Raw genomic sequence first — 14,637 nt, 5'->3', positions numbered from 1 at the left:
TATACTATTGCATAATGTAGGCTACTGCATAGTTTGCCATCATACAGTATAGCTCATAAAACAGTTCTGAACAGCTATTGTTATCATTTTGTCCTCTCACTTATCCTTTGACACTTGTTTCATGGTCCTATGATAAACAATTAAGGAAAGCTCTGAAAAACACATCTGATGTGTTATTGGAAAAATCAGTAGCCTAGTCTTTTCTAAACACTGACAAACTGGGCGAGCACGCGCGGTCTTGCCGAAAGAAAACTGAAAGGCTCATCACGTCATGTAGGGAGGAGACCAATACTTTCCGCCACAGCCCCATAAATACACTCGCACACTGTTATAGAGCATGTGAAGTTGTGTGATTCAGATCATCCAAGAGAAGCATCCTGCTCTCACGCCTTTATATAGCGACTACCAGAACTCTGTGTCCGTAGACAAGGTAATGTTTTGACGAACTTATTGATAGCCTAAATCTAAACAGCAGATATTGCGAGCATATAGTGCCAAATGTAATGGATCTAGTAATAGCTCTCTACATCGTTCATTTGAAAATATGAATCACTTAAAAATGATTGACATAATCTAAGATGCAGTTTATCAGTGTAAAGGTAGGCCTATTCCTATTTTAATATTGTGAATTAACTAACTGTAAATGTGCATACTAGCATAATAGCCTAATGTAATAGCATTGTTTTATGATTTATTGTATTGTTATGTTAATATTGTGAAATTTAATATTTTATTCAATTAGCTACTTATTTATTTGAACACTTGGACCTCTAATGTTTATTTCACGAGAAAAGTTTTGTTTACATTATAGCTGACTCATGTCGCCTGTTGCCTAGTTATGAAAAAATCAGCAAGAGGTGGGTCAACGGGAGTGTGTCACGCGTTGATGATTGCAGCGATCTTCAGTCTTGTTGACTCCAGTCAAGACATAGCAGAAGATTCTCGAAGTTTCGCGCGTCCATCGTAAAATTGTTAATTCATGTTTGAAACTTCTGCCTAGCCAACGTTTAAACTAAAAAACTGGAAATTAAATACAGCACAGCCCCGCGTGCCTCATTGCTTTTTAAAGTGCAATTTTTCATTGAAATGGTAGGCTATTCAGTAAATTCATATCCTTCCGAGGGATGAAAAGTCCCAAATAAATGTATCTGTGTTCTTTATTGGAAGATTTTGGTTTTATAATATAAAAAACCTCATACTTTCCTACTTTTCTTTCTTTTGTCTTAAATTACTTATTGTTTGGTATGATATGTAGCCTATGTGATGTGACAATTGAAAATATAGTCTCAGTCTTTAATTGTAAATCTTTCAGTTATGACTGTTTTGACTGTTTCTGATATTGTTCAACAAGTTTATGAATAATATAAAACATCCTTCCGCTAGAGAAAGTTCCTGACATAACAGAACGTGAATAAGTGGAACGCTGTATTGACCAATCAGAGGCCAGGAACTTAAAGGGACAGTTCACCCGAAAATAAAAATTCTGTCATCATTTACTCACCCTCAAGTTGTTCCAAACCTGTATGAGTTTCTTTCTTCTGTTGAACACAAAGGAAGATATTTTGATATAACCAAAGAGTTGATGGGCCCCATTGACTTCCATAGTATAGAAAAAAATATATAGCCTATATACTATGGAAGTCAATGTTGCCCCACAGCTGTTTGGTTACAAACATTCTTCAAAATATCTTCCTTTGTGTTCAACAGAACAAAGAAATGTATACAGGGTTGGAAGAACTCGAGGGTGAGTAAATGATGACAGAATTTTCATTTTTGGGTGAACCATCCCTTTAACAATACTTAATGAGGTCTCAGCCTTTTACAGTGACCTTGATTTTTCTCATAAATATTTATAACTTAAATATGATTTTCAATTTCCATTCTAAGTCTTTTACATCTCAGATGTAATGCATGCCTCTCCCACTTTTTGAAGCTATATTGATAAAAACAATAAAGATAGTGATTTTTGTAATAGCCTATATTTTTTATTGATTAGCCTATATATAATATATATATATATATATATATAAACAGAAACAAAAGAAGAGTTAATCTAAGCAACAACTAATTTTCATTAAAACACTGCCTGATAATGTGTTAAATTCTGATATTAGGCTATATCATTCTTCTTCTCTGTTTCAGGAATTTGTGAAATATTTTTTCCCCTATAAACTAAAAAAAACTACTTTTATTTCTGGAGAGTTTTGAAAGCTCCTGGCACCGGTTTTGGCCATGCCGGACCTAAAGAAGTACCTAACAGAGGGTCTGCTTCAAGTGGCTATTCTTCTCAGTCTGTCCGGGATGCGTGTGGACGTGGATCCCTACCTGCCCCCCTTTAGCGAAATCATTCAGGGCCCAAGTTTAGCTCTAACTCAGACTCAATTCCACAATCTCCGAAACATCCTGGATGGATATAACCTGCACCCAAAAAGCGTAGACCTAGATGGGTTCTTCACAGCCCGCAGGCTTCTGAGTTGGGTTCGTTCCCTAGACCGCCTGCAGGTGCCAGCGGCAGAGTTGGAAGCCTGGTTGGTCCACAGGGAGCCTGACAATGGAGTCTCCATTCCAGGTCAAGTAGGTCTCCTTGAGGAAGCTGGAGGACTTGAAGATGTGGAGGAACCCTCAGAGCTAAGCATGAGGTTGGGAAATGGAGGAGAACTGGGCTATGACGTAGCTGAGGATCAAACCCTTGGACCTTTGGGGCACATGTCAAGAAACCTCAACCATCCAGACGAAGATGAACTCATTAAAGAGGTAAGCAGTGAAGCCAGTTGAAGCTTCGAAAAATTATTTCCTATTTCCGCCAATGGCCTGCTTTGTGGTTTGTTTCATAATAGATAAATTATATTAATATTTGAAGAATGGAAGTTGGTGCCAGCAACACCCTTCAAGGATGTTTCACTCTCATTAGTGGTTCTTTTTAAAACTTTAAAATGCCATAACAAGAATAAATAACTAAAACATTTTTTTCAAAAGTGACTAAATATAATGTTACCAACAATTTCTATTTCAATTAATTAAATGCTGTTCTTTTGAATTTTCAATTAATCAAAGAATTCTGAAAAATGTATTCCTCAAAAACATTAAGCAGCACAACTGATTTCAACATCGATAATAATAAGAAATTATAAAGATAATAGAAAGAAAGTTTTGAGCTGCAAATCATATTAGAATGATTTCTGAAGGATCATGTGACACTGAAGACTGGAGTAATGATGCTGAAAATTCAGCTTTGATCACAGGAATAAATTACATTTGAAATATATATTCAAATAGAAAACAGCTATTTTAAATTGTAATAGTATTTCAAAATATGATTGTTTTTACAGCTTTTTAAATGAAATAAATGCAGCCTTGGCGAGAATAAGATACTTCTTTTAAAAACATTTTGCTGACCCCAAAGTTAAAAACTGTAAAAAATATTTGTAAAAGTCAACTACACCATTTACAGTACATGTCTTCTAATTAGCTATGTATTTTATTTGCCTAGAGTGCAGAAATCTGGTTTAACAAAAAGAAAAAGAATTATTAGGCTACATCTGACTTTATTGACCTGCCAACTAGGGTTTTGTTTCCTCATGGCATGATTTCCAGTTAAATCGTGCCCTTACAAAATAAGGAAGTGTTACCTGTGAATCTTATTACGTTATCAGCTGATGCATTATAGCCTACTTGACAGTGAGTTTCAAAATGATGTGAAACAAGAAAATAAAATAAAGAAAAATGATTAACAAACTCATGAAAAAATGATCATGGTATGCATTTTATTGATTCAGATATTGCTAATACACAAGTAGCATAACCACACTAAACAAACTCTATTTGCTAATATCAATTCTGAAAACACACACCCAAACAACACTGGCTCAATACCAGACACGTCTGGTCTGGATGTGCACATGGATTTGTTATTGAGTTGGACAGATGCATGTGTCCTCGTCTTTGCCCTGAGGCACAGCTGAGCGTTAAACAACTTCAAACATCTTGGCTGGGTTTCCCCTCCACGTCTTACTTAAGTGTTGCATGTTGTTTGTTGTCCTACTGACCGTTAGAGTTTCATGAGACCCAGAGTATTCTTGGTAATGGGGCTAAAGTGTATACTAGCACATTACGTAAGTGTCTGTATTGTAAACAATTTCAACTAATTATTTTCAGACTCAAGAATAAGTAGACAATTATCAATCTTAGATCTAGGTCCATATTATTTGTTTAACCATATTGAGCAAATTAATGTCTAAACAGTCATTTAAAAGTATATCAGGGTCGTTGTGTTAGTATTTTCCAAACACACAAAAAAACCATAAGTCTCACTAGCCGCGTTTCCATTACCCTTCAAATTGCGCAAATTGAAATTGCGAATTGAAAATACGCCCAATGGAAACACGTAAATTTCGCAAAAACTCCCATTTATCGCAAAATAAGTTTTTACGCTCGCATGAGGTGGTTTTTCAGGCAATTCGAAAAAGAAATATTTCGCAAAACTGCAATGGAAACAGTTTTTGTGCATTTACAGGTCACCTGACGTAGATGATGCGGTGTGTTTGGACAGAATACGAGACAGAGTTCTTTATTAAATTCATATAAGACAAAAGATTTACAGGAATAATGGATTCTAAACCTCAAATAAATGCCACAATCAAGATCTTGAAGCAGATATTAGGGAGAAACACCCAGAAACACCTATGTGCTGCTCACAAGTATAATAAAGGTCGTTCCTTACCCTTAATGCTTGGAAAATACACATCCATCTCCTTCGATTAATAATAATGGCTAGTACAGTGGCTGGGATATAGTAGGCCTACATAAACCTACCGACGTCTGTTGCCATGGTTTTTGGAATGATTTGACTTAATCAATGATTTGACTTTCATCGTTAATGGAAACGCCGTGATTTCGCAATAGTTTTTTGTCGACATTTAGACAAAATCGCAAAAGTTTTGCACAAGTCTGTAATGGAAACACGCCTTGTTTGTAATATTTTGTAGAGTCAAAGTTCCCCTAAGCTATTTTAAAGGTTGCTCATTTTGTTTTCTACAACAGGTTTACATGCATTGAAGGTAAAAAAAAACAAAAAAACATTAAAAGTTCAACATGAAACGTTAATTTTCTCATTGTAGCATCTCCTCTCTTCTCACAGTGTCTGAAACGGTTCATGAAACGATTCAGTCTCTCTAAACCCCGCCTTTCTGAGAGCCTACTCTGCTCTGATTGGTCAGATGGCCCAGTGTGTTGTGATTGGTCTAATGCTTACAGTGCATGTTACAAACGAAATGCCCAGTACCATATCCAAGGCTTTACTGTATCAATTCGAGTGCGAGTCCTCATCTTTGCTTTCACACTGCAGAAAAAAAAGCATCTTAGCAACATGTTGACAACACAAGCCAATCTCTTCCAGGCCTCAGCTACAACTAGTGTTACAGTGTCAGGTTAAAGTAGGACAAAGTTGTTCTCGGGCAGCCAATGAAGACCAGGCTGGAATTATGTAGGCCTATGTTACAAACATACGTAGGTTTGCAACAGAAAGTGAAGACTGAAATTACTGACGACTCTTTTTCAGGCAGTTCAGAACCTTTTTTCTCTCTCTCTTTTGGGAGCCAATAACTTTATTTGTCGGGCACTTTGATTTTTGATACTTTGCAGACCTTTTAAATTTACAAACAGCTATATTACAACTATACCAGCTATATTACATCATAAAAAGCATAATAGGGACACTTTAAACTGGTTTATCACATGACCCACAGCAGGCTGCCTGCCAGCCAGTGCCCAGACTATTTAGTGTGACTGTACGGGTGCCTGGCTGTGCGCCCACATTATTGACATTTGTGAGAAGCATCGAGTCGCTTTCTTTTGCTTTCTGTTCACATGCATAAACTCAGCGGGACAGCTAGGGAAATTTCGACTGGGTGCTTTTTACTTTCTGTTCCTTCAATGGGCTTTGAAACAGAGTAAGATGTTACACACAGTGCAAGACATTCTGAACTCGAATTCCCCCTTGAGTAAGGACCCTGAACTTAGAAACAGCTGCCATGTGCCAAGTCCCTTACATGTACAGAGTGCAGACCAGATCAAATTTGACAGGTTTCCATGCACATGATCCGCAGGGCTATTTCTGAACCAAGAGCCAGTCTAGAATGTACAAAAGGCTGCATATTTGGCCCTATGGCACATTTGACCTGTACTGACTGGCGGCCATGGTGTTCCTGGATCCGACTGTTGACTCTTTTACCCCTAGAGATTAATAGAAGCATGCAGTTTGGTGATAAGTTCATCTTTGGGTTTTGTGTGAGAGATGGCAAGTACTGATGCTGATTTATTCATAGTTTTCAGTCATGTGACTAGCGCGAAGACCTGAAGGGCAACCACAGCACAGGCCGTGAAAAAAAAAAAAAAAAAAATATGGGAACAAAATGTTTGGCCACTTGTGATCCACAGGAAATATTGTTTTGTGTATCTTATGGTTCTGTTATTTGGTTGTATTCTACCTGGTTGTTTTCCTGTTTCCTGTGCCATTTTGTAGTCAGATTGTAGTTTTCTTGTTGATTAGTTCTCTTGATTGTTCCCAGGGCACAAAACTGAATTTTATATTCCTATACAGAGTCCGTACCTTGCCGGAGGAACATAAGTTTCTCTGCTAGACCAAATCCTAAATCACGATGGATCCAGCAGAGAAACCTCTGTTCCTGTACATTAATACATATTTTTATGTTAAAAGCAATTTCTTAAAGCAAAGGAAATCTTGTCAGAAACTAGTAAATTACATGTTATTTATTTAGTAAACTAATGATAAGGTTTTGTAAATCACTGAAACATCACTAAACCAATTTTCAATTTATCCAGAATGTAAAAAAAGGCAAATGAGCATTGCATACACAATTAAACATCAACTATTAATCAGTACTGATAAATAAAAAGAAATAGCCTAAATAAAACTCTTAATATCGCTGATGCCGGTATATTGTGCATCCCTAATAGGCTATCTGTTCTATTTGCAGACTTCTATAATGTTAGATCCCCACAAGAGATGTCAATGAGACGGCCAGGAATCATTACCATATCGAAAAATCCCCCTCTCGAATCACTGTAGTTCAAACAAGGGCACATGTACTTGACTGTGCAAGCTTGTTGTAACCCCAAATATAAACTGACCCCTGTTAGATATGCCTGAGCATGTGCTGGCTTGGCGTCCACAGCACCATCCTGGCTTGTTTTGTAATCCGAGAAGACATGCACATTTGCTTTCGCAATGCCTGTTTACCGGCTACTGATCAAGTGTCTGGGCCTATCCCCTCAAAATGGACTTAACGGAGAGTGCATTAAAGACATCTTACTGCTCCACATACCTTAAGCTCATACGTAAACAGGCAGCTGTGACCTTGTCAAACCCTCTCTTACTGAGCATGTAAAGGTGTGGAAGTTGATTTGTACTAAATAGGTTACATGATTAAATGACACCCTAATCTTAACTATAAGGCAGGGGGGACTTGAGTTGTTATTCCCCTAATACCAAAAACATATTAGTCAACCCATGATAGTCACAAGGACCACAGGGGTCTGTGGGACTTCCAATAACAACAGCACAGACACCCAAGAGACCAATCGCTTTCATTAATCACACTCCCGAACAGGGAAAGGTTAAGTCTATTTATAGCCAAGAGCTGTTGTCTGTAAATGTATGGGTTCTATATATGCCAATGATATATATATATATAAGTCTTAGGCTCGTTAGTATTTCACCAGAAACGAATGGTTTTAAGCCAGTTATTCAAGTCTTCAAGTGTCTTGCAGTTCTTCTTGATTTATTCTGTCTCAGTTTTTTTCTGTTTCTTCATGTAATCCTCACAGACAGACTCGATGACGGTGAGATCATACCGGCTGTTGTCAGACTCCTTGTGCATACAAAAATCTCACAGGATTATTACAATTAATGGCCAAAGAAATGTTTGGAAATATAAACTGATATTTCCTACTGACACACTACAGCAAAAGATATAAATAACTGGCTTAAAATTATTATTTTGAAAATATATGAAAATACTTACGTGGATAAGACTTTTGCACAGTACTGTATATATACATATATATATATATATATATATTAGAGATGCATTGATGAATGGGCCATAGATTTTTGATCAATTTAAAAAATGAAAAATGAAAAATGCAGATAATGATAGTTTTGATTAATTAACTGCGTGAAGGCACTGAGTTGTGTAATGTCTGTTGCATAATTCAATATTTTTCTCCTGGTAAAATAATAAAAAAACTTGCTAAAACAAAATGAAAACTGTACAATATAGCAGAGCTCGACAATACAGGCTGCCCGGGGCCAGGGTGAACGATGCTCACGACAATTGACGGAATTGTCCCGATCGGGCCAGTGCTGTATCTTCACGGAAGTTTATCCTTTGCACGTGTTTTTAAGCCTTGCCAATTTAAATATTCAAGCACGAGAAAATGCGAAAGAGAACTCAATTTGGTACTCCATGAGTAAGAAGTTCTGTGCGCATACATCTAACTTTGAGCCCCCGGAAAGCCGCATCTCAGACATTGTGAATACTGAATCAAGTTCTTTTTCGAGTCTTCTTGCGCTTGAACGGACAAATTCACATCACAAAATGATATCAAAACGCCCATCTTGGTGCGTATCCTAGTAAACACAAGTTAAGGCTTGAATGAACATGAACAGTTGAAAAATAAAACGCATGTGTGTATCAGTATATTGGATCAGTGCAGCTCTTAAAGAGACAGCAGCTTAATATTGCTGCTGTCTGTGATTTTAATGTTAAAAAAAAAAAAAAAACTCTTGATTATCATACTCTTGATTAAATACCTTTTGTAATTTTAATAAGGATTAATATATATTTGATTTATACAGCAGTGTTATCTTACATTTGATTACTTTATTTAATTTCTCTACCTGAAAACTAATGTTAAACCTACCTGAAAAGCACTGTTTTTGTTCTGTTGTATTTATGTTAGCCTGTTGAATGTTAAATGGATCCAATCCATGTTCAATGATGATTTGATGATGCAGTAATAAACTAGTATACCTTAATGCATGTTTTTTAACTTAACCGCAAATTTAAAACACGATATGTATATATATATATATATATATATATATATATATATATATATATATATTTATATGGGGAAGATGGACAATTTCCTATCCTTACTAGACCTTCGTTTTGCATTTGCAGGAGGGAGATGGTATGTCTTTCTTCTGGGAACAAGAACCTCAGCAAAATGTCCGCCAGGAGCAGTTGGAAAATGCAAGAACACAACCACTTTGCTTGTTTAATGAGGAGGAAGAGGAAGATGAATTTATGGTGGATAGCTGGAGGAATACAAATCCATTTCACAACCAGATGTTTGGAGAGGATCTACAGGTAACCGTGAATAAGGCTCCAAATATTTAATATTTAGATTAAACCAAACTATGAAACAATTATGAACATATGAAACAAATATTTTAAATATTAGGGAAGAACAAAACACTAAACTTAAGGTATTTATCTGACAAAATTATTTGGCAAAAAAGGCAAACTACAGATACAGGTTTTATTTTACTATAAAAAAAAGCACAGGAAAAACATAAAGCTCACATGAAACAGCATATATAGACTACAATATAATTAATTATTAATATTTTGTTGGTTCTGTCCTGTTTTTATAATTTTCATAATTTCTTTGTATGACAGCCAGGACAAAAATTGTCTGCACAATTTGTCTCGTTTCATTGCTTTATCACAAATAAAACAATTGACTCCAAGCACAACTACGCAATATGCTTATGAAATCTTTAAGAATTTTTTTTTATTATGTTTGAATAACATTTTATAGGCCAGACATCACTTTTGGCCACTGCAGTATTTCTTACATTTTACATTATATTCTATGAAACAAGACACTTAATTTTGTCATTTGTCAAATTCAATTTGCAGAGAAATATGTACCATGAGCTAAAGTACTAAAATTCTGTGAATAGGACACAACTTCTAAAACTGAATTAACAGTGTAAAAAGTAGATTTCGGCACCGAATGTTTTGCTATTCAGTGCTGCTTCTGGCCTTGATGAAGACTTTCCACATTCCAAAGAAGTGCAGCATGAGCGTCATAGCTTGACCTTGACAGATAACAGAGTGATATGGTTTTTATTGAACAATTTCCTCCAGCTCACTTGCTGCTCTTTCAGTTGTCAGGTGTAAGGGACGACACTTCTCTTGCCATTGAAGAGTGCTTGCATCTCATCGATGACAACTTCGCCTCAGAAGAGGATCCAGAGGTGAGAACCTGATCTAGAACGCAACGTTTCATCTTTTTTACAACAATTAATGCTGTAGGAATTGTTTGAGAGAGAGAGAGAGAGAGAGAGAGAGAGAGAGAGAGAGAGAGAGAGAGAGAGAGAGAGAGAGAGAGGAGAGAGAGAGAGAGAGAGAGAGAGAGAGAGAGAGAGAGAGAGAGAGAGAGAGAGAGAGAGAGAGAGAGAGAGAGAGAGAGAGAGAGAGAGAGAGAGAGACAAAGACAAACAATCTTTTGAAACTCGTTTGAAAATCTTAATGTCTTAATTTTCTCAGTTGACAGGTCCTGGTTTACAGAACGTAGGAGAACATGAACTTCAGTTTCAGAGGCCACTCATCTCACCCTTGTTGCCTGAACAGGAATCCACATTTAACTTAGAGCAACAGTGGCAAGATGTTTTGGCCATCATGGAATCACAGGTATGCAAATGCATGCATCTTACTGTCAAGTCTCAAATTATAAGTTCATCAGTGCTTCAATTAAGATATGTGACGCGCTCTATCATTTTGAGTCGTAGCAATGAATAGTTTGAGAAACACGATAAGCAAAAAACTGTTTTAATGTTATAATGTCTCAGTTGTCAGATTTATGGCAATTGTTTTTTTTTTACAGGATTAAAACATTAAATGCCATTTTGACGCTATTTAAAGGGATAGTTCACTTTGAAATTAATTTTTGATATGTTTTAGCTTACCTCAAGGGCATCCAAGATGTAGGTGTCTTTGTTTCCGCAGTAGTTTCAATTTTGATATTTTTAGGTCAAACCGTTCTTGTCTGTCAGTCATATAATGCAGGTCTGCGGTCACTGTCTCAAAACACAAGCACAGAGTCCAAATTAAAACAATTCCCCACGTCCAAATGAAACAATTCCCCATCATAAGTACACATTGATGGCCTAAGACACGAAACGAGCGGTTTGTGTGAGAAAACGAACAGTATTTATATCGTTGTTATCTCTTGAAAACAGCACAAGTCCAAATGATCTGACGGCGCGGGCGGGTATAGATATATAAATAGATGTCGCCTTGGCTACTGCAGTTCATTGGAACGAAACCGTAGCCAAGCGACATCTAGTGTATATATCTATACCCGCCCGCTGGCGGATATAGATGTATACACTAGATGTCGCCTTCGCTACTGCAGTTCATTGGAACGAAACCGTAGCCAAGGCGACATCTATGTATATATCTATACCCGCCCGCGCCGTCAGATCATTTGGACTTGTGCTGTTTTCAAGAGATAACAACGATATAAATACTGTTCGTTTTCTCACACAAACCGCTCGTTTCGTGTCTTAGGCCATCAATGTGTACTTATGATGGGGAATTGTTTCATTTGGACGTGGGGAATTGTTTTAATTTGGACTCTGTGCTTGTGTTTTGAGCCAGTGACCATCGACCTGCATTATATGACTGACAGACAAGAACGGTTTAACCTAAAAATATCAAAATTGAAACTACTGCGGAAACAAAGACACCTACATCTTGGATGCCCTTGAGGTAAGCTAAAACATATCAAAAATTAATTTCAAAGTGAACTATCCCTTTAATGTGGTGTGACAGATCATTTTCCGTGTTCCGCACCGTCATGTCCGCACAGCTTTCAAAAGTATACTCAACCGCGTGGATGGACGCCTTCGACACATGCGCAGTACAATTGCTTTTTAGGGCCCGTTTACGTCGCATCTTTTGCGTGCTCAACTTCGTCATTTTAAACATAGACATGCAACAAGTGCTATCACAATAGAGAGCAAAGGCATTGTGACGCTCTGGTTTTTTCAGGCCATTTTCTCATTAAGATTTTTATGATAGACAGCAACCATTTAAATTATATTTTGACAAGGATTTGGAGGATTTTATCATAAAACAATCACTTTTTCATTTAGGCCTAATATATATTTTTTTTACTCAAATTGCGTTTCTGGGTCAAAAATTCAAAATGATGGACCAGTTCACGTGTTTATATTGACCTGTGATGACCTATTGAACCTTTTTTAACTTCTCTTATCTTTATAGGACATGGATATAGCCGAAACAACAGGCAGATTCCCCCCCTCAATATAAGTGATTCAGACAGAAATACTGGATCCATGGACAACTTTATTCATCAGGATGTTAGCCTTCACCGAGCCACTCTGCCAAGATCCACTGATGCACAAAACAGCGTCCCCATGGAAGAAACCTGTCGGATTAACAACCACTCCTTGCCAAACCTCAACTTGGACACCTCTGCTAATGTAGAAGCTTTTGAAGACTCTGATATCATAGCCCTCCTTACTGGGACTAGCCTGGCAAGCCCTTTAGATCCTCTGCTAGAGGAAGCCATGCTTGATGAGATTGGACAAATGGATTTGGCCCTGGAAGACCTTGAAGAGCAAAACCAAGCAGATTCTGACTCTGGTTTATCCCTGGACTATAGCCAAAGCCCTACCTCCACTACTGGATCTGAATCTTCCAGTTCCTCATCATCATCTTCATGCTCTTCATCACCCTCCAGCCCAACCCCTATGATACCCGAGGAAGGTGCCGTGGGCTACACCCATATCAAGGAAGAGGAAGAGGATGGAGCTGTGGGTGGCTTCATGCCAGAACAAACCAAAATGTGTCAGTCAAGTTTTTTGGAAGCCAGGCAGTTCCACCGTCTTCCTTGGCTCGAGCACATCGGACACGATCATACCTACAACCAACCTCAAAGCCAGAAGAAACCTCCAAAAGATCCCTTCGATGAGTCGAAAGAAAAAGTGCTGGAGCATCTGTCCAGCCGGGATGAGAAACACGCAAAGTCGTTGAATATCCCGTTCTCCAACGAACGCATCGTAAACTTGCCTGTTGAGGAATTCAATCGTTTGATAGCAAAATATCATCTCAATGAGGCTCAGCTCTCGCTCATCAGAGACATTCGCCGCAGGGGTAAAAACAAATTGGCTGCTCAGAACTGTCGGAGGAGGAAGCTAAATGTCCTAGTGGGATTGGAGCGTAATGTGGATAGCCTGCGACGCCTCCGGGTCAGACTGCTTAGGGAAAAATCAGAGATCTTGAGCTCCATCAGGGAGGTTAAGCAGCTTCTTGATAGCCTGTATCAAGATGTGTATGAGAGACTAAGGGAGGAACAGGGACTGCTCTACTCGGACAACAACTTTACGTTGCAGCAAGACTGCACCAGCCCTGTAACATCCCAACGCAGATCAGATTCACACTCCAGACGCAAACTTAGCAAGAGACAAAAACGCAAGAAGTGAGGAGGACTCTTCAATGAGCTGATGTTGATTAGTTCTACATGCTGGTTTTCCACAGTTCAAAGGGATTTTACACCAAGTAGGGTATTTTTACCCAAGAGATCATCCTTGAAGATGTCATATACTGTGTAACCACCTAATATAACTTGACTGAACTTCAAGTTCCACAAGGTTTTGATGTTAATTTAAAGGGCAATGTGTGTTTCCAATGTGCGTTTAAATATACTCTAAAAACAGACTGTAAAGGGCAGCAAACGTGCAGTTTGTGTCTGAGTCTAGCCAGAGAAAGCACTCAGCGCTGTAGCCTATGTCACATGTAAAGCGGACGTTTCTGAAAGGCCACAACAGCAAATAACAGACTGTTTATTTATAAGGGCCACAGAGAGGGTCCCTCCTTTCCAGCAACCCGTCACTGACTCACATTAGCAAACGACAATCAATTCCCAATGGAGAAAATCGTTTCACTTGGATGTCACAATAGGGAAGAAAAGAGTATCGCAACATTCATGCGGACATTAAGAACCAAACTAGGAATATCGTAAACTGTTCCCAAAAAAAAAACAGTACAATAATCCTGTGTTAGAATGGCAAATTGTGTTTGGAATTATGCTTGGAATCCAAGTATTGAAACAAAGTGATAATGCGTTTTAAATATTGCTTACTGGTTTGATAAGTGTTGGTTTGCCATCTCATTATAGGGAACGCCATACAATGAATGTACATTTAGTTTTGAGCTCGATTAACATCAACTAGATAACAAGGCTGTAAAGTTTAAGGATTTTTGACCCACCATGTTTTGAGTGAACTGGAATTCTGTCCTTGAGTTTGTGTGGTTTATTTTAAATTGTATTGCTTTACCTGTGATGAAATGTCAAAATACAGAACTGGTATTTGATTTCATTAATATTTTGAAATGCCTTGTAAATAATTTAAACCTTTTTATATTCAATTGTTTATGTAGCTTGTGATTCATATTTTGCAGTGAATTTATGTCTCTTTTGTTTTAATTAAAAGCCATTTATGGTCCTGAATTTTCAATTTCTTTTCTGTAAAATAGGACCTTAATATAGCAAAAGTACATTTTTAAACACCAT

The 14,637-nt window shown here is 37.6% G+C and overlaps 1 protein-coding gene across 1 annotated transcript; it reads left to right on the top strand.

Moving 5' to 3' along the window:
- The first annotated feature begins 337 nt into the window (after positions 1 to 337).
- Positions 338 to 14,565, top strand: nfe2l1a (nfe2 like bZIP transcription factor 1a). Its single transcript, XM_084425285.1, is given in 7 exon segments — positions 338 to 430; positions 2,143 to 2,754; positions 9,207 to 9,395; positions 10,202 to 10,291; positions 10,584 to 10,727; positions 12,324 to 12,353; positions 12,356 to 14,565. Coding segments are annotated over 6 exon segments (2,166 nt in total). The 5' UTR covers positions 338 to 430; positions 2,143 to 2,232; the 3' UTR covers positions 13,547 to 14,565.
- The last annotated feature ends 72 nt before the right edge of the window (positions 14,566 to 14,637 follow it).

Source organism: Rutilus rutilus, assembly GCF_951802725.1.
Source record: "Rutilus rutilus genome assembly, chromosome: 1".
Taxonomy (NCBI): Eukaryota; Metazoa; Chordata; class Actinopteri; order Cypriniformes; family Leuciscidae; genus Rutilus; species Rutilus rutilus.
Note: the sequence above shows the minus strand (reverse complement) of the source record. Positions and strands in the feature narration are given on the sequence as shown.